General features: G+C 45.8%; 1 protein-coding gene across 4 annotated transcripts in view; it reads left to right on the top strand.

The window, feature by feature from the left end:
- Positions 1-13,878, top strand: part of rnf111 (ring finger protein 111) — a 50,799-nt gene that overhangs the window by 33,753 nt on the left and 3,168 nt on the right. For 2 of the 4 annotated variants that reach the window (XM_021586221.2, XM_021586219.2), the window contains exons 4-11: positions 2,739-2,896; positions 9,422-9,616; positions 9,739-10,091; positions 11,411-11,669; positions 12,274-12,634; positions 12,792-12,917; positions 13,131-13,248; positions 13,725-13,805. In XM_021586221.2, coding sequence (XP_021441896.2) covers positions 2,739-2,896; positions 9,422-9,616; positions 9,739-10,091; positions 11,411-11,669; positions 12,274-12,634; positions 12,792-12,917; positions 13,131-13,248; positions 13,725-13,805 — 1,651 coding nt within the window. Of the gene's footprint in view, positions 1-2,738; positions 2,897-9,421; positions 9,617-9,738; positions 10,092-11,407; positions 11,670-12,273; positions 12,635-12,791; positions 12,918-13,130; positions 13,249-13,724; positions 13,806-13,878 lie in introns of all 4 variants that reach the window. The other 2 variants (XM_021586220.2, XM_021586218.2) reach the window with 1 other exon arrangement.

The following is a 13,878-nucleotide window of genomic DNA, read 5'->3' as shown; positions in this document are numbered from 1 at the left end:
TAAATATTTGGAGTGTGATACAGATGGGTTTACATAAGCATTGCTCTCTCCCTCACCCCAGCCCTTGCTCTCCCTCCTCCCTCTCTGGCGCTCCCTCACTTGCTCTATCACTCTTCCTCCCACCCCCTCGCTCTCTTCCTTAATCTCCCTCCCTCCGCTCTCTTACTGTATCGCTCCCTCTCTCCCTGTAGATATCCCTCACTCCCTTATCTCTCTCTCCCCTTATCTCTCTCTCCCCTTATCTCTCTCCCTCCCTCCTCTATCTTCCTTCTCTCCCTCTCTCTTCATGCTAGGTTGACCATATTCTCCCTAGGTATTTCCGGGAAGTGAATGAGCAGAGTAGTTAGTTACGGGAGGGTGTGTGTTTTATTTCCACATCTCTGCCTGCACCTCCCAGAGCTGCCCTGGCTTGCAGGAGAATGCAGAGAAGGGCTGTTTCTGAAGGGGGAGGTGTAGCGAGGAGTACTGGATGTGGAGGTTAAAGGGCAGCAGGATGAGCAATACCGGTTTTCCGCTGAAAGATCCTTTGTTTACTGTGCAGAGAGGATAAAGGTTGGGATAGAGGGTGTGAGTATGCATAAGTGCCATATTCAGTATCAGTGAAGGCTTTGGATTTTGGTGCAGAACATACAGCTTGCGCTTCTGTCTTGCTGTTAATGTAGTACCAGGTGCTTCATATTGTTTGTTTCCACACACATTCTATTTAGTCTCTTAATTGTGTCGCCCTCCCCAGTACCATAGCCTTTATACACAGTCCATAGATCCTGTCCCTGCAGTTAGCCCCACATTACCCCACTGTCGAGCCCTCTCTAAGCCCTCAGGCATTTGGCAGATCTGCGTGGAGATGGCAAAACCCTGGTCCTGCCAAGCCCCCAGTTCCCACAGTGTTCATGTTTACTGTGTTCTGTTTTCCCCTCGCCTCCACCCCTCAGAGGCCACTGTGGTAAACAGGTATTTACAAAATAATCCCAGGTCTACGTTGTGGGTAATTAGGTGCTTGTCCCTGGTGGGCTAGCCTGTTCCCTGGGCCCCGAGGTGAGCTAGCCTGCTCCCTGGGCCCTAAGGTGGGAGAGAGGAGGAGGAGGAGCAGGTGCCAATTACAGTGCAATCAAGCCACACCTCCTGTACTGGCTCTCTGTGTGTACCACCTTCACTGCTCCACATGGTGTGTGTGTGAACTGCCCCATGGGACATGCCATGGAGGCTTTTCTTCCTCTATTCTGCATTGCCAACATCAGAAGTTGCACTAATAGGTTTTTGTTGCCTTCCGTTCTTTTTCGTTTGTTGTAAAGTGTGTCCATCTGACAGGAAATGGAATGGACTGCAGTATGAGCTAATGGGAACCCCCCCCCCCCCTCCCACACACACACACACACACACACACACACACACACACACACACACACACACACACACACACATCACAGCACCAATGCAGCCCACAGCAGTTAGGCATTTCTTCTGCTGAATTGTGTGAGTGGACACACTCTCTCACACGCCTGCTTATTAGAAGGACTTCTTAGGTGTGTGTGTGTGTGTGTGGCGTTGCTATTGTTGTGCACACACACACTGGTCTCACTGGTAAAGCAGCAGCCCACCATGCTTGTCTGTAATCTTATTGTTTTAATGATGCATCCTGTGGTTTAGAGGTTCCAGCAGCAGCCCTGTGTTGAGAGGAGCAAGAGTCTCTCTGCTCCTGGCTCTCCCCTTCCCTCAGCCTGGTCTTGGCCCTCAGGCCTGGTTCACTGCTCTCCCTCTCTTCCACAGCCTCATCTCTCCATGACAGGCTGCTTTACGGCAGGCACTCTATCCCCTAGGCTCCCCCCTCTCATCCTGCTTTACGGCACACTGACACTCTCTGGACTCCCACATCACACGAGAGAGCGGAAGGCAGGAGGAAAGAGTGAGGCAGTGAGATGGGGAGAGAGGAAGACTGCGAAAGGGAGAGGAAAGAGAGCACAGTCAATGATGCACAATGTTTGTGACTTGAGAAAATGTGTGTGGTAGCTGAGGCCAAATGAGGTAGAGGTGTTTCTGTGTGTTGGATGTTGAATTGTGTTTTCCACAGGGTTGTTTTGGAGTTTGTTAGTGGGTGGTGTGGAAGAAACTATGTGTGTAAAACAAACGTGATCTTTATATATGGTTCTCAAAGGTTTGCACAGCTGTGTGTGTCTCTCATGCGCACGGCTGTGTGTAGACTGTCTTTTTGAATTAGCTGCAGCACCAGCACTCATGTCAGCTGGCTCTTATTTACTTTCCAGCCAGGCGTTCCAGCAGCTCCCAAAGTGAGCCCGATTTGTGCTCATTTCACAGAAAAAGCCGTGTGGACCATCTCCTGCCTCCAAATGACGACGTTTCAACTTTCCCTTTTACTACATAAATTACATCATAAAATGAACTGTTGTTCATATATTTATTTAAAGGACAATCAGGCTGAGAAAGCAAGAGATTTGCTTTGGGAGGACAAATGGGCTGAATTGCCTGGATTTTCTCACTTCTCCATGAAGTCTTATGGACTGGGTCTCATCCACTGACCACTGGTCTCCAGTGAGAGGGCTGTGTGATCAGCAATCTCATAGAATTGTTACAATGTTACAATACCGTAGCCCAGGGTCCAGATAACCTGGCATTATCAGTGTGGTCCCAATCAGTCTGAAAACTGAAGCCTTGTTTAATCTGGTTGTTTACCCCCCTCTCCTCTCCTTCCTCTCTAACTGGCTGTGTGTTTGTGTCCACAGGCCTCGCTCGGTGGGGGGCCACGGCAGGATGTACTGGGGCCCCAGCTGCTCCCAGAACCGACCCCAGGAGCCACGCAGCCGCCACCGCCTCTCTACCGTCATCCAGCCTCTGCGCCAGAGCGCCGGGGAGGTGGTGGACCTCACAGTGGATGAGGATGGTGAGCATGAGGACGTGCCGACCCCCAATACCACTCTGAGATGAACTATATGATGTAACAGTCACATAGACGTCCTAGACTTAAGACTCAGGCCTCTGTTTTTCAAAGCTAGGCTCATTCGTCTTTCAACACAAAGGCGAGTTTAAGTAGTCCTCTTAAGGACAGTCATTTTTACATGAGCAACATACAAATGGTTGCACGTTTTCTCTCTGTGTGTGTGTGTGTGTGTGTGTCAGTGTCACACACACACACAGAGAAACAAGTTTACTCTTGAGGCAGAAAGAAAATAGATCTGGTGAATCTATGTGTAAAAATCATTTACGTTGGGGAACAGCTTTTTCAAAGATGCTGCTTACGATAGCCGGGCTGTCGCACAGCATGTGAATGTGGGCGTCCAATGCTTGGATTTAGATGAGTTTCATGCTTTCTTACATGATCCAGCTCGACACTGCGTAGGGGGTTGGGAAATATTACATGTCAAATGAAATACTCTCATTTACACTCTATTGTTTAATAGGATTAGCTAGCTTCTTCCACACATCTCTCCAAACCTGGGAGCGAGTGGGTGTCGTTAACTTGAAATAAGAATTGTCCTGTCATCACAATTCAATTTGAAATGTTCCCGTAAGCGAGCACTGTTTAAATAATGATTCATCTGTATTTTTTTCATCAAATGGAGGGATATTAATAGCGACCGTGCCCCTGAGAGTGTCTGCTCTTTCATTGGTTGGCTTTTACACATCAACCCAATGCATTTCTGATGCATGTCGTTTCATACTGTCAATCCTATCATGTTTGTAACATGATAAAATGTCACAGTTATGCCAGCCACTGGAGCAGTAGCCAGAAGCATGCTCTTCATTGTAAAAATGGAGGCATTAGGCACAATGAATGAAATACACCTGGCAGTATTAAAGCTTATGTGGGTTAAGGGTTTCACTCTGGATTTAGGGGACATACAGCCGACTCCTGATGAGTATAGCCTACATTGAATTACAAAGTCCATTGAAGAGCTGTGTATTTAATCATCCCCAATTCATATACAGTTGAAGTTCAAAGTTTACATACACTTAGGTTGGAGTCATTAAAACTAATTTTTCAACCACTCCACAAATGTCTTTTTAACAAACTATAGTTTTGGCAAGTCGGTTAGGACATCTACTTTGTACATGACACAAGTCATTTTTCAACAATTGTTTACAGACAGATTATTTCACTGTATCACTATTCCAGTCGGTCAGAAGTTCACATACACTAAGTTGACTGTGCCTTTAAACAGCTTGGAAAATTCCAGAAAAGGATGTCATGGCTTTAGAAGCTTCTGATAGGCTAATTGACATAATTTGAGTCAATTGGAGGTGTACCTGTGGATGTATTTCAAGGCCTACCTTCAAGCTCAGCGCCTCTGTTTGACATCATGGGAAAATCAAAAGAAATCAGCCAAAACCTCAGAAAAAAATGGTAGACCTACACAAGTCTGGTTCATCCTTGGGAGCAATTTCCAAACGCCTGAAGGTACCACGTTCATCTGTACAAACAATAGTACGCAAGTATAAACATCATGGGACCACGCAGCCGTTATACCGATCAGGAAGGAGATGCGGTCGGTCTCCTAGAGATGAACGTACTTTGATGCGAAAAGTGCAAATCAATCCTAGAACAACAGCAAAGGTTATTGTGAAGATGCTGGAGGACACAGGTACAAAAGTATCTATATCCACAGTAAAAACGAGTCCTATATCGACAACCTGAAAATCCGCTCGGCAAGGAAGAAGCCACTGCTCCAAAACCGCTATAAAAAAAGCCAGACTACATTTTGCAACTGCACATGGGAACAAAGATCGTACTTTTTGGAGAAATGTCCTCTGGTCTGATGAAACAAAAATAGAACTGTTTGGCCATAATAACCATCGTTATGTTTGGAGGAAAGAGTGGGAGGCTTGCAAGCTGAGGAACACCATCCCAACCATGAAGCACAGGGGTGGCAGCATCATGTTGTGGTGGTGCTTTGCTGCAGCAGGGACTGGTGCACTTCACAAAATAGATGGCCTCATGAGGAAGGAAAATGATGTGGATATATTGAAGCAACTTCTCAAGACATCAGTCAGGAAGTTAAAGCTTGGTCGCAAATGTGTCTTCCAAATGGACAATAACCCCAAGCATACTTCCAAAGTTGTGGCAAAATGGCTTAAGGACTACAAAGTCAAGGTATTGGAGTGGCCATCACAAAGCCCTGACCCCCATCCCATAGCAAATGGGTCTTCCAAATGGACAATGACCCCAAGCACACTTTGTGTCAAGGTATTGGAGTGGCCATCACAAAGCCTTAACCTCAATCCTAAAGAACATTTGTCTGCAGACCTGAAAAAGCGTGTGTGAGCAAGGAGGCCTACAAACCTGACTCAGTTACACCAGCTCTGTCAGGAGGAATGGGCCAAAATTCACCCAATTTATTGTGGAAGCTATTGGAAGGCTACCCAAAATGTTTGACCCAAGTTAAACAATTTAAAAGGCAATGCTACCAAATACTAATTGAGTGTATGTAAACTTCTGACACACTGGGAATGTGATGAAAGAAATTAAAGCTGAAATAATTCATTCTCTCTACTATTGTTCTGACATTTCACATTCTTAAAATTAAGTGGTGATCTTAACTGACCTAAGAGAGGGAATTTGTACTTGGATTAAATGTCAGGAATTGTGAAAAACAGAGTTTAAATGTATTTGGCTAAGGTGTACATAAACTTCCGACTTCAACTGTACATACATTCTTCTCACCAGATGTATAGGCTTACTCCAGTTCAGTTCATACATTTATGACAGCCCCAAGCCATTACATATACACCTTTTAAAAATGACCTGAAATCCCTCCTCTTTAGGAAGGTCCTCCATTAGATATATCTGTGTTCCATGTCCCTTGTTGTGTCATCTGGGTTCTTTGTTTCAGTTTCTCTGTCTAGTTGTTTATTGTTTTATTTATTTCAATGAAAATCAAATTATACATTCAATTTATTGTTATTATATATCAGGTGTGGACTGACTGTTTTTGTAATGGCTTTACCATTCCAACATCCTGCATATCTCTGGCTAATGGCTATGTTTTCCCAGACCAGTTTGCCCTCTAACCTGAGGCATTAGCAAACCAGACCGAAGCATTAGTGTGACTTAAGTCCAATTTGGTGCATTCTCTTTATGGTCTCGCACTGTGTGACTGATAACAGAATAACAGAGCAGTGTGAGATATGAGCCTATTTGCATTTCTTTGGAGGAGGAGGAGAAATTAATTTGTGAGTATGAAAAGCAGATGGAGCGCACACTGTGGAATGCTAATGAGGTCTCTTCTCCCTGGCTGCCAAGCCACTGCAGCCAGTCTACACACCAGGGTTTCCGTTCACCGGTAATAGCCAGCTTTTGGCCGATTTGAAAAATAAATAAATAGAAAGCAGATAACATTTCCGTGTGTATAGTAGGCTTACACTGAGTGTCCAAAACGTTAGCAACACCTTCTTAATATTCAGTTGCAACCTCTTTTGCCATCAGAACAGCCTCAATTCGTCGGCGCATGGCCTCTACAAGGTGTCGAAAGCGTTCCACAATGATGCTGGCCCATGTTCACTCCAATGCTTCCCACAGTTGTCGAGTTGGCCGGATGTCTTTTGGGTGGTGGACCATTCTTGATACACACCGGAGACTGTTGATCGTGAAAAACCCACCAGCATTGCGGTTCTTGACACAAACCGCTGTGCCTGGCTCCTCCTACTATACCCCATTCAAAGCCTCTTAAATATTTTGTCTTGCCCATTCACCCTGTGAATGGCACACATACACAATCCTTGTCTCAAGGCTTAAAAATGATTATTTAACCTGTCTCCTCCCCTTCATCTACACTGATTTTGAAGTGGATGTAACAAGTGACATCATAGTTTTCACCTGGATTCACCTGGCCAGTCTTTCATGGAAGGAGCATGTTTTGTTCACTCTGTGTATATTCGTTATGGAGGCATATCTTATTTATCACACGCCTACAGCATACAGATACAGAGCCTTTGAGTGGAAAATGTGTCAGAGCGCGAGAGCTGCTGCTACAGCATCTTAAACAGCAGACGCAAAGGCAACGGAAGTCACACACCACTTTGCAATTAGCTAGAGGTGGTATGCATTTTGAAAATATATACTTAATTGTTTGAAACCTGAACATTTTAATACATACAGTGCCTTGCAAAAGTATTCATCCCCCTAGGGTTTTTCCTATTTTGTTGCATTACAACCTGTAAATTAAATAGATTTTTATTTGGATTGGTGATGTGAAATGAAAAAAATAACTTGTTTCAAAAAATGTATAAAAGGAGAAGTGGTGCGTGCATATGTATTCACCCCCTTTGCTATGAAGCCTCTAAATAAGATTTGGTGCAACCAATTACCTTCAGAAGTCATATAATTAGATTTCACACAGGTGGACTTTATTTAACTAAGTGTCACATGATCGGTCACGTGATCTCAGTATATTTACACCTGTTCTGAAAGGCCCCAGAGTCAGCAACACCACTAAGCAAGGGGCACCACCAAACAAGCGGCACCATAAAGAGTAATGAGCTCTCCAAACAGGTCAGGGACAAAGTTGTGGAGAAGTACAGATCAAGGTTGGGTTATAAAAAAAAAAATCAGAAATTGAACATCGGAGTATCTGTCCATAGGACCACTTTAAGCTGTACGCTCCACAGAGCTGGGCTTTACGGAAGAGTGGCAAGAAAAAAGCCATTGCTTAAAGAAAATGAATACGCAAATATGTTACATGTTCGCCAAAAAGCATGTGGGAGACTCCCCAAACATATGGAAGAAGGTACTCTGGTCAGATGAGACTAAAATATAGCTTTTTGGCCATCAAGGACAGCGCTATGTCTGGCGCAAACTCAACACCTCTCATCACCCCGAGTATACTATTCCCACAGTGAAGCATGGTGGTGGCAGCATCATGCCGGGGGGGGGGTGTTTTTCATCGGCAGGGACTGTGAAACTGGTCAGAATTGAAGGAATGATGGATGGCGCTAAATACAGGGAAATTCTTGAGGGAAACCTGTTTCAGTCTTCCAGAGATTTAAGACTGGGACAGAGGTTTACCTTCCAGCAGGACAATGACCCTAAGTATACTGCTAAAGCAACAGTCGAGTGGTTTAAGGGGAAACATTTAAATGTCTTGTAATGGCCTAGTCAAAGCCCAGACCTCAATCCAACTGAGAATCTGTGGTATGAATTAAAGATAGCTGTACACCAGCAGAACCCATCCAACTTGAAGGAGCTGGAGCAGTTTTACCTTGAAGAATGGGCAAAAATCCCAGTGGCTAGATGTGCCAAGCTTATAGAGACATACCCCAAGAGTCTTGCAGCTGTGGTTGCTGCAAACGGTGTCTCTACAAAGTATTGACTTTAGGGGGGTGAATAGTTATGCACCCTCGGGTTTTCTGTTTTTTTGTCTTATTTCTTGTTTGTTTCACAATAGAAAATATTTTGCATCTTCAAAGTGGTAGGCATGTTGTGTAAATCAAATGATACAAACCCCCCCCCCCCCCCCAAAAAAAGAAAATCCATTTTAATTCCAGGTTGTAAGGTACCAGAATAGCAAAAATGCAATGGGGGGTGAATACTTTTGCAAGCCATTGTATGAGGCATGTCTTAATTTGCTTCAAAGTGGCCTATCCAAAATCAGACCAAATCCGTGAAGGCAATCATTTGATATAAACGTTCTTTCATTGTCCGGTAGCCGAAGGCACAATCCTAGTCATATTAGCAAACCATGCAGGTTGTTGCATATTAGATCTCCCCCCTTTCTAAATTTCTGCAATCATGTGCCCTTTTAACCAGTGTTTTCCCGCTAATTGGGTTATGGAACAAAAATGTGATCGTAGCTTACTGCCTTGTGCGCAAATAATAGTTTATCAACATTTTAAGCTAAACGTGCTAATCTGTTGCATCGGACTCATTGCTTTGTAACGTTTGTTTTATGTAGCCAAGGCATACTGGTTGTATGAATTTGGGATCTATCGTTCCTCAATTGTCCCAGAGTTTTTGGAATAGGCTATTTCTTTCTCGACAAGCTGACCAATAAAATAGGTCAATGTTCTACTATGGGGGATAGTAAATTGACATAGGCTAGTGAGTTTGCTGTTCTTTACTTGTCTTGTTAGCTGAGGAAAATGAAATGTGGACAGTTATTCTAACTTCTTTAAAGTGCACATCAGAGTTTTGGTAAGAAGGACTGCACATCATTGCATTCTTGACTTGCATGTTTAGTTTTTATGAATTACCATAATATACATGTGATTTCTGTCACTCTGAGCACTTAGGGTGGATGTCCTAATAGGTTATGCATCCAATGCGTATGGGTCCGGTAAATTAAAATGCTGCCGGTCGAATGCCCGGCGCCACATTTTCCTGACAGAAACCCTGCTTCACATACACAGATATGTGTGCTACATAATAAATTCCCACCCATTTACTCTGTTTACTTGTCTGTCTTCCCTACCTCAGATCTCTCTGTCGTGCCATCCACCTCTGACAGCATTCACCCTCAGACTGTCAGCTCCTCGTCTTCATCCTCCTCTCATCATACCTCTACCTCAGAGCCCCACGATGCTCCGGGCCCCTCCCCCAACTACCCTAGTCAAGGCCCAGCCCCAGACAGCACGCTGGCACAGGGGCCAAGGGGTACCGCAGGCACAGAGGGTAAGTCAGACCATAGACTCTCCAGAAAGCCATGATCTCAACCTTTCTAAGTTTATTCATCTTCCCTGTGGGTCATCTATGAATAATGAGTGAAGCTTAAAGGTGTTTTCCATCTCTATCAGATGAGAGTAGAAGAGGATCGACTGGCGTGGCAGGAGAGAGTGGGGGCACGGCCATGCCCAGGTTACCCTCCTGCTGCCCGCAGCACTCCCCCTGCGGAGGGCCCTCCCCTGGTCACATGACCCTGGGCCATTCCAGCTGCCTGCAGGCCCAGCCCTCCCAGCAGCCGGGCTCCCAGCAGCACAGCCACGCCCACCACTTCCACCACCACCATCACCACATGCCTCAGCACCAACCTCCACCCACTCTGCCCTTTCCTGAGCCCAGCTGCCCCCTAGAGAGGCCCACTGCCCTGCCTGCACCATGCAGAGGGGGAGGGATCAGCAGCAGCAGCTCCACCCAATACCACGACCAGGTAGGCCTGAGCATCAACACCCTGTTATGTTTTTTACATTGTAGCATTGTTGGAGGTTTGGCTGTTACTTCTGCTTCCTGTTTTGGTTTCCCCAACTTTAATATATCGACCAGAGAATTTATGCATTTCTTATAGCAGTAACATTTTATAAATATAGTCCATATTAAAAATGTTGATTTCTTAAATCTTGAAAGTATTTTCTTTTTTGCCCCAAATCTATAAAAGTAGGCAAAATGAATCGAATTTGAGGAGATAAAAGGCTGCCTTTTCCCCCCACAATAGCTGGAGATAAATTAGAAATAATTTATAGTTTTAGTAAACTATGTAAGCCATGTTCTCCCTGGCAGATGGCACCATCGCATTCAAATGTATCTTTGACCAAGTCTTTGTGTAGCTAAACAAAAGGCTCCGTCAATATCTGCACTAGTCAATGAATCAGATTCAAGGTGATTTAAAAAAAAAAACAGAATAGGAACTGAAACAGACAAATAACTGGTATCTTAACAAAAACGTTACAAAGGATCTAGCTGGCAGCCTCCCTTGAAGCCAGATTCACCGCTGAATAGTTACAATTCTGCTAATTGTTAGGAGCTGCTGGATTGTATTATTTACCGTCAAAGTGGAGCAGTGTGTGGTTAAAGTGTAATGAGTTGGGTTGGGGTTGAGAGGGCTGTGTCTGCAGGTCAGGTTAGGGGCTCCCTCCATAGACCTCCGTCTCTCTGTCTTGATACTCTCTGATTCCTACATAATTCATGCAGGGCTGGTGCCATTATTCAAAACTGGGCCGTAAGGTCTCTACCATGAAAAGGAGGAAGTAGTTGCATGGGTAAGGCAAAATGCTGTGCCCTTTGATGGGCTTGGCCTACATGTAGGTACCGCCCTCAGCTACAGCTCAGAGAAAGGAGACATACTGCCTGAATAAGGTGAATAAGTCATGTTTTATGCATCAGTCTAAATATGATTATTTATTCGAATAATTCAACGAGGGATGGCTGCTACTATGATTTGAAACTCCATCACTTAGATTGAATTTTCTCAGACGGTTTACTGCAGTCTAAACTGTGAAGCCCATTGTCTTGTACTTGTATCTTGTACTTTGTGCTGGCTGAACCATGAAGCCCTGTGGTTTTAGTTTAGTGTTTTACCAGTTAGTTATATATTCTGTCACTACAGAGATCAAAGTCAGACAGTAGCACCATAACATCATCGTCTGGTTCTACTCTCTCCATACCTCCCCTCCCTGTATCTCTCACCCCTATTCTTTACTTTTCATTCCCCTCCTCTCCAACCCCCCTGTCTCTCTCTCCCCTCCCAAGCAGACTCTGCCCGTCGACCTGAGCAACAGTGGCTTGCGGAGCGGCGGGGGCAGCGGGGCCGGTAGTTTCCATGGCACCTCAGCCTTTGACCCGTGCTGCCCAGGCTCCACGTCGCGGCCCGCTGCCTACAACTCCCAGAATGCAACGGGGCCAGGGCCCAGCCAGCCCAGCACAGTGGTGGACTCCTTCAGCTCAGCCATGGTGGCCCAGCCTCAGCCACAGCCACAGCTATCCACCTGCAGGCACTTCATGCACCCCTCCTGTGAGTAGACCTACATCTGCACCAAAAGGGAAATGGCCTTTTATTTTGGGAGGTGATATTATTTTATGGTGTCTTTTGTTTAAGTGTTGATTTGATAGGAAAATGAAATGCTGCAGTAGTAACTATAGTGTATTATTCCCATGCAGAACCTGCATACTACTGTACTAAACACGTTAGCCTTTAGTATTTATACAGTAACTATTACCACCAGACCTTGAAAGATTATGCCGACAACAGCACTCTTGAAACCCAGTGCTAATAGTAATTAAGAGAAACACCTGATGTTTAATGTGCTAAGTGCTGCGGGTGTGCTACCAAACAGGCCTTGTTAATTGCTGGTTCTCCTCAGAATAGCTCTATGTGGAATGAGAAGGAGTGTAGCGGGGCTCCAGGAGGGAGGGAGGGAGGGAGGGGCTGGGTCTGTCCGGGGTCTCAGGTGGGAGACCTGCTCAGCACAGGGAACAGCCAGGCAGCATGTTTCAGTGAGGAGAGTCATAACTGATGATGATCATTAGGAAGGGGACTTAAAGGCGATCTGGTAAGGTGTTACTAACTACTTCTCAACTTTCTCCCACCATTCTCACTCTGTCTCTCTGACACCCAGACGCTCCCCTGGCACGCTCCCTGCACCACCAGCCCTCTAACACCTGCCCCCATTCCCATGGTAACCCTCCTCCCCCTCCTCAGCCCACTCCACAGGGTGACTACGTCATCCCCCACCCCGTCCATCCCTTCCACACGCCCCTGCCTTCTCACCCCCCTGGCCACGCCGTGCCCGCGCCCCCCCCTGCCCCTCTGCCTGCCCACCACCTCACAGGCTCCAGTGCACCCCAACACCTGCCCGCAGAGCACCAGGCCCTGCAGCACCACATGCCCGCGCTGGGGACCTCTGTGCAGAGGCTGCACCAGCACGAGATGCTACAGAGGATGGAGGTTCAGAGACGCAGGATGATGCAACACCCCACGTGAGTGTAGCCTCTGGCCCCGGTCCAACCCGTCTGATGGCAGCAACACAACTGCTAGCACAGACAGTAGCTTCCAATTGTCTGATTACAGTGACAATATTATGGTATTTTCCATCTCATGTTTCTGATACACCTCTCTTTCTTCTCCTTTCTCCAGACGAGCACATGAGCGCCCCCCTCCACACCCCCACAGAATGCACCCCAACTACGGCCATGGCCACCACATCCACGTGCCCCAGACCATGTCGTCCCACCCACGCCAATCTGAGCAGAGGACTGCATGGTTAGTACCATTTAGAGCAGTGGAGGGCCAGTGCCTTGCGTGTAGGGCTGAGAGTCTTTTTTTTTTTTTTAAATACCAATGTACGTGTGGCCTGCTGTGCGCAAAGGATATTGTCAGTCATGCATGCCCTCATCTTCACTGTTAAAATGGCCCCTGTGATGTCAATGTCTATGAGTTGATGAGGACTGTTGTTGGTCTGGTTTTCTTCTGTAGGGAGCTGGGTATCGAGGCTGGAGTGACTGTGGCGCCATATCCTTCAGGACACCTGCACCCTCACCTGCCCCACTACCACCCTCCCCCAAGACTGCACCACTTCCCCATCCCCTTCATGGTGAGTGCACGACTGGCACCCTCACTCTAAGCACACGTGCCTACGTTAGAATACATGAGAAGTATGGCTTAGATGAATGATGCTAGCCCTCTATTTATAACATCTGTTATTTCAAGGATGGTTTGTTGGGCCACATGAATAATGCATTGGCAATTAATGGTGGCCCGTAAGGCATTTCAAGTGCATATTCAACATAACCAGCAGCCTGAAATCAATGGATGCCCCTTTGAAAAGATGTTAAAATTTAATGCACAATGTCAGAAGATATGAAATTGTGAGGCTTCTGTGGTTATTAAAAATGCAGTTTTTGGCAATGCTAACCGGACTTCATACCCAAGTCAAGCAGTGTCAGCAGACTTAGTTGATAATGCTATATATCCCTATATGTGCTTCATGAACTGTAGCCTATAGAAACAACTGACTGTACTCCATTGAAGTGAACATATTTCCATGGAATTGTTTTGCCTCCCTCACAGCACACTGGCATGTCTGAAGTAACCTACCCGCACATTCGTTACATCTCATCCAGAATGACTGGATTTGGACGAACTTATGAGGTAACACTCAATTGGTGAAGATATAGTAACTAGGGCCTGGAGTTTTTCCTGCACATGTCAAGAGGTGAGGAAA

This window comes from Oncorhynchus mykiss, chromosome 26 (assembly GCF_013265735.2).
Source record: "Oncorhynchus mykiss isolate Arlee chromosome 26, USDA_OmykA_1.1, whole genome shotgun sequence".
NCBI classification, from domain to species: Eukaryota; Metazoa; Chordata; class Actinopteri; order Salmoniformes; family Salmonidae; genus Oncorhynchus; species Oncorhynchus mykiss.
This window is presented reverse-complemented; position numbering and strand designations above follow the sequence as displayed.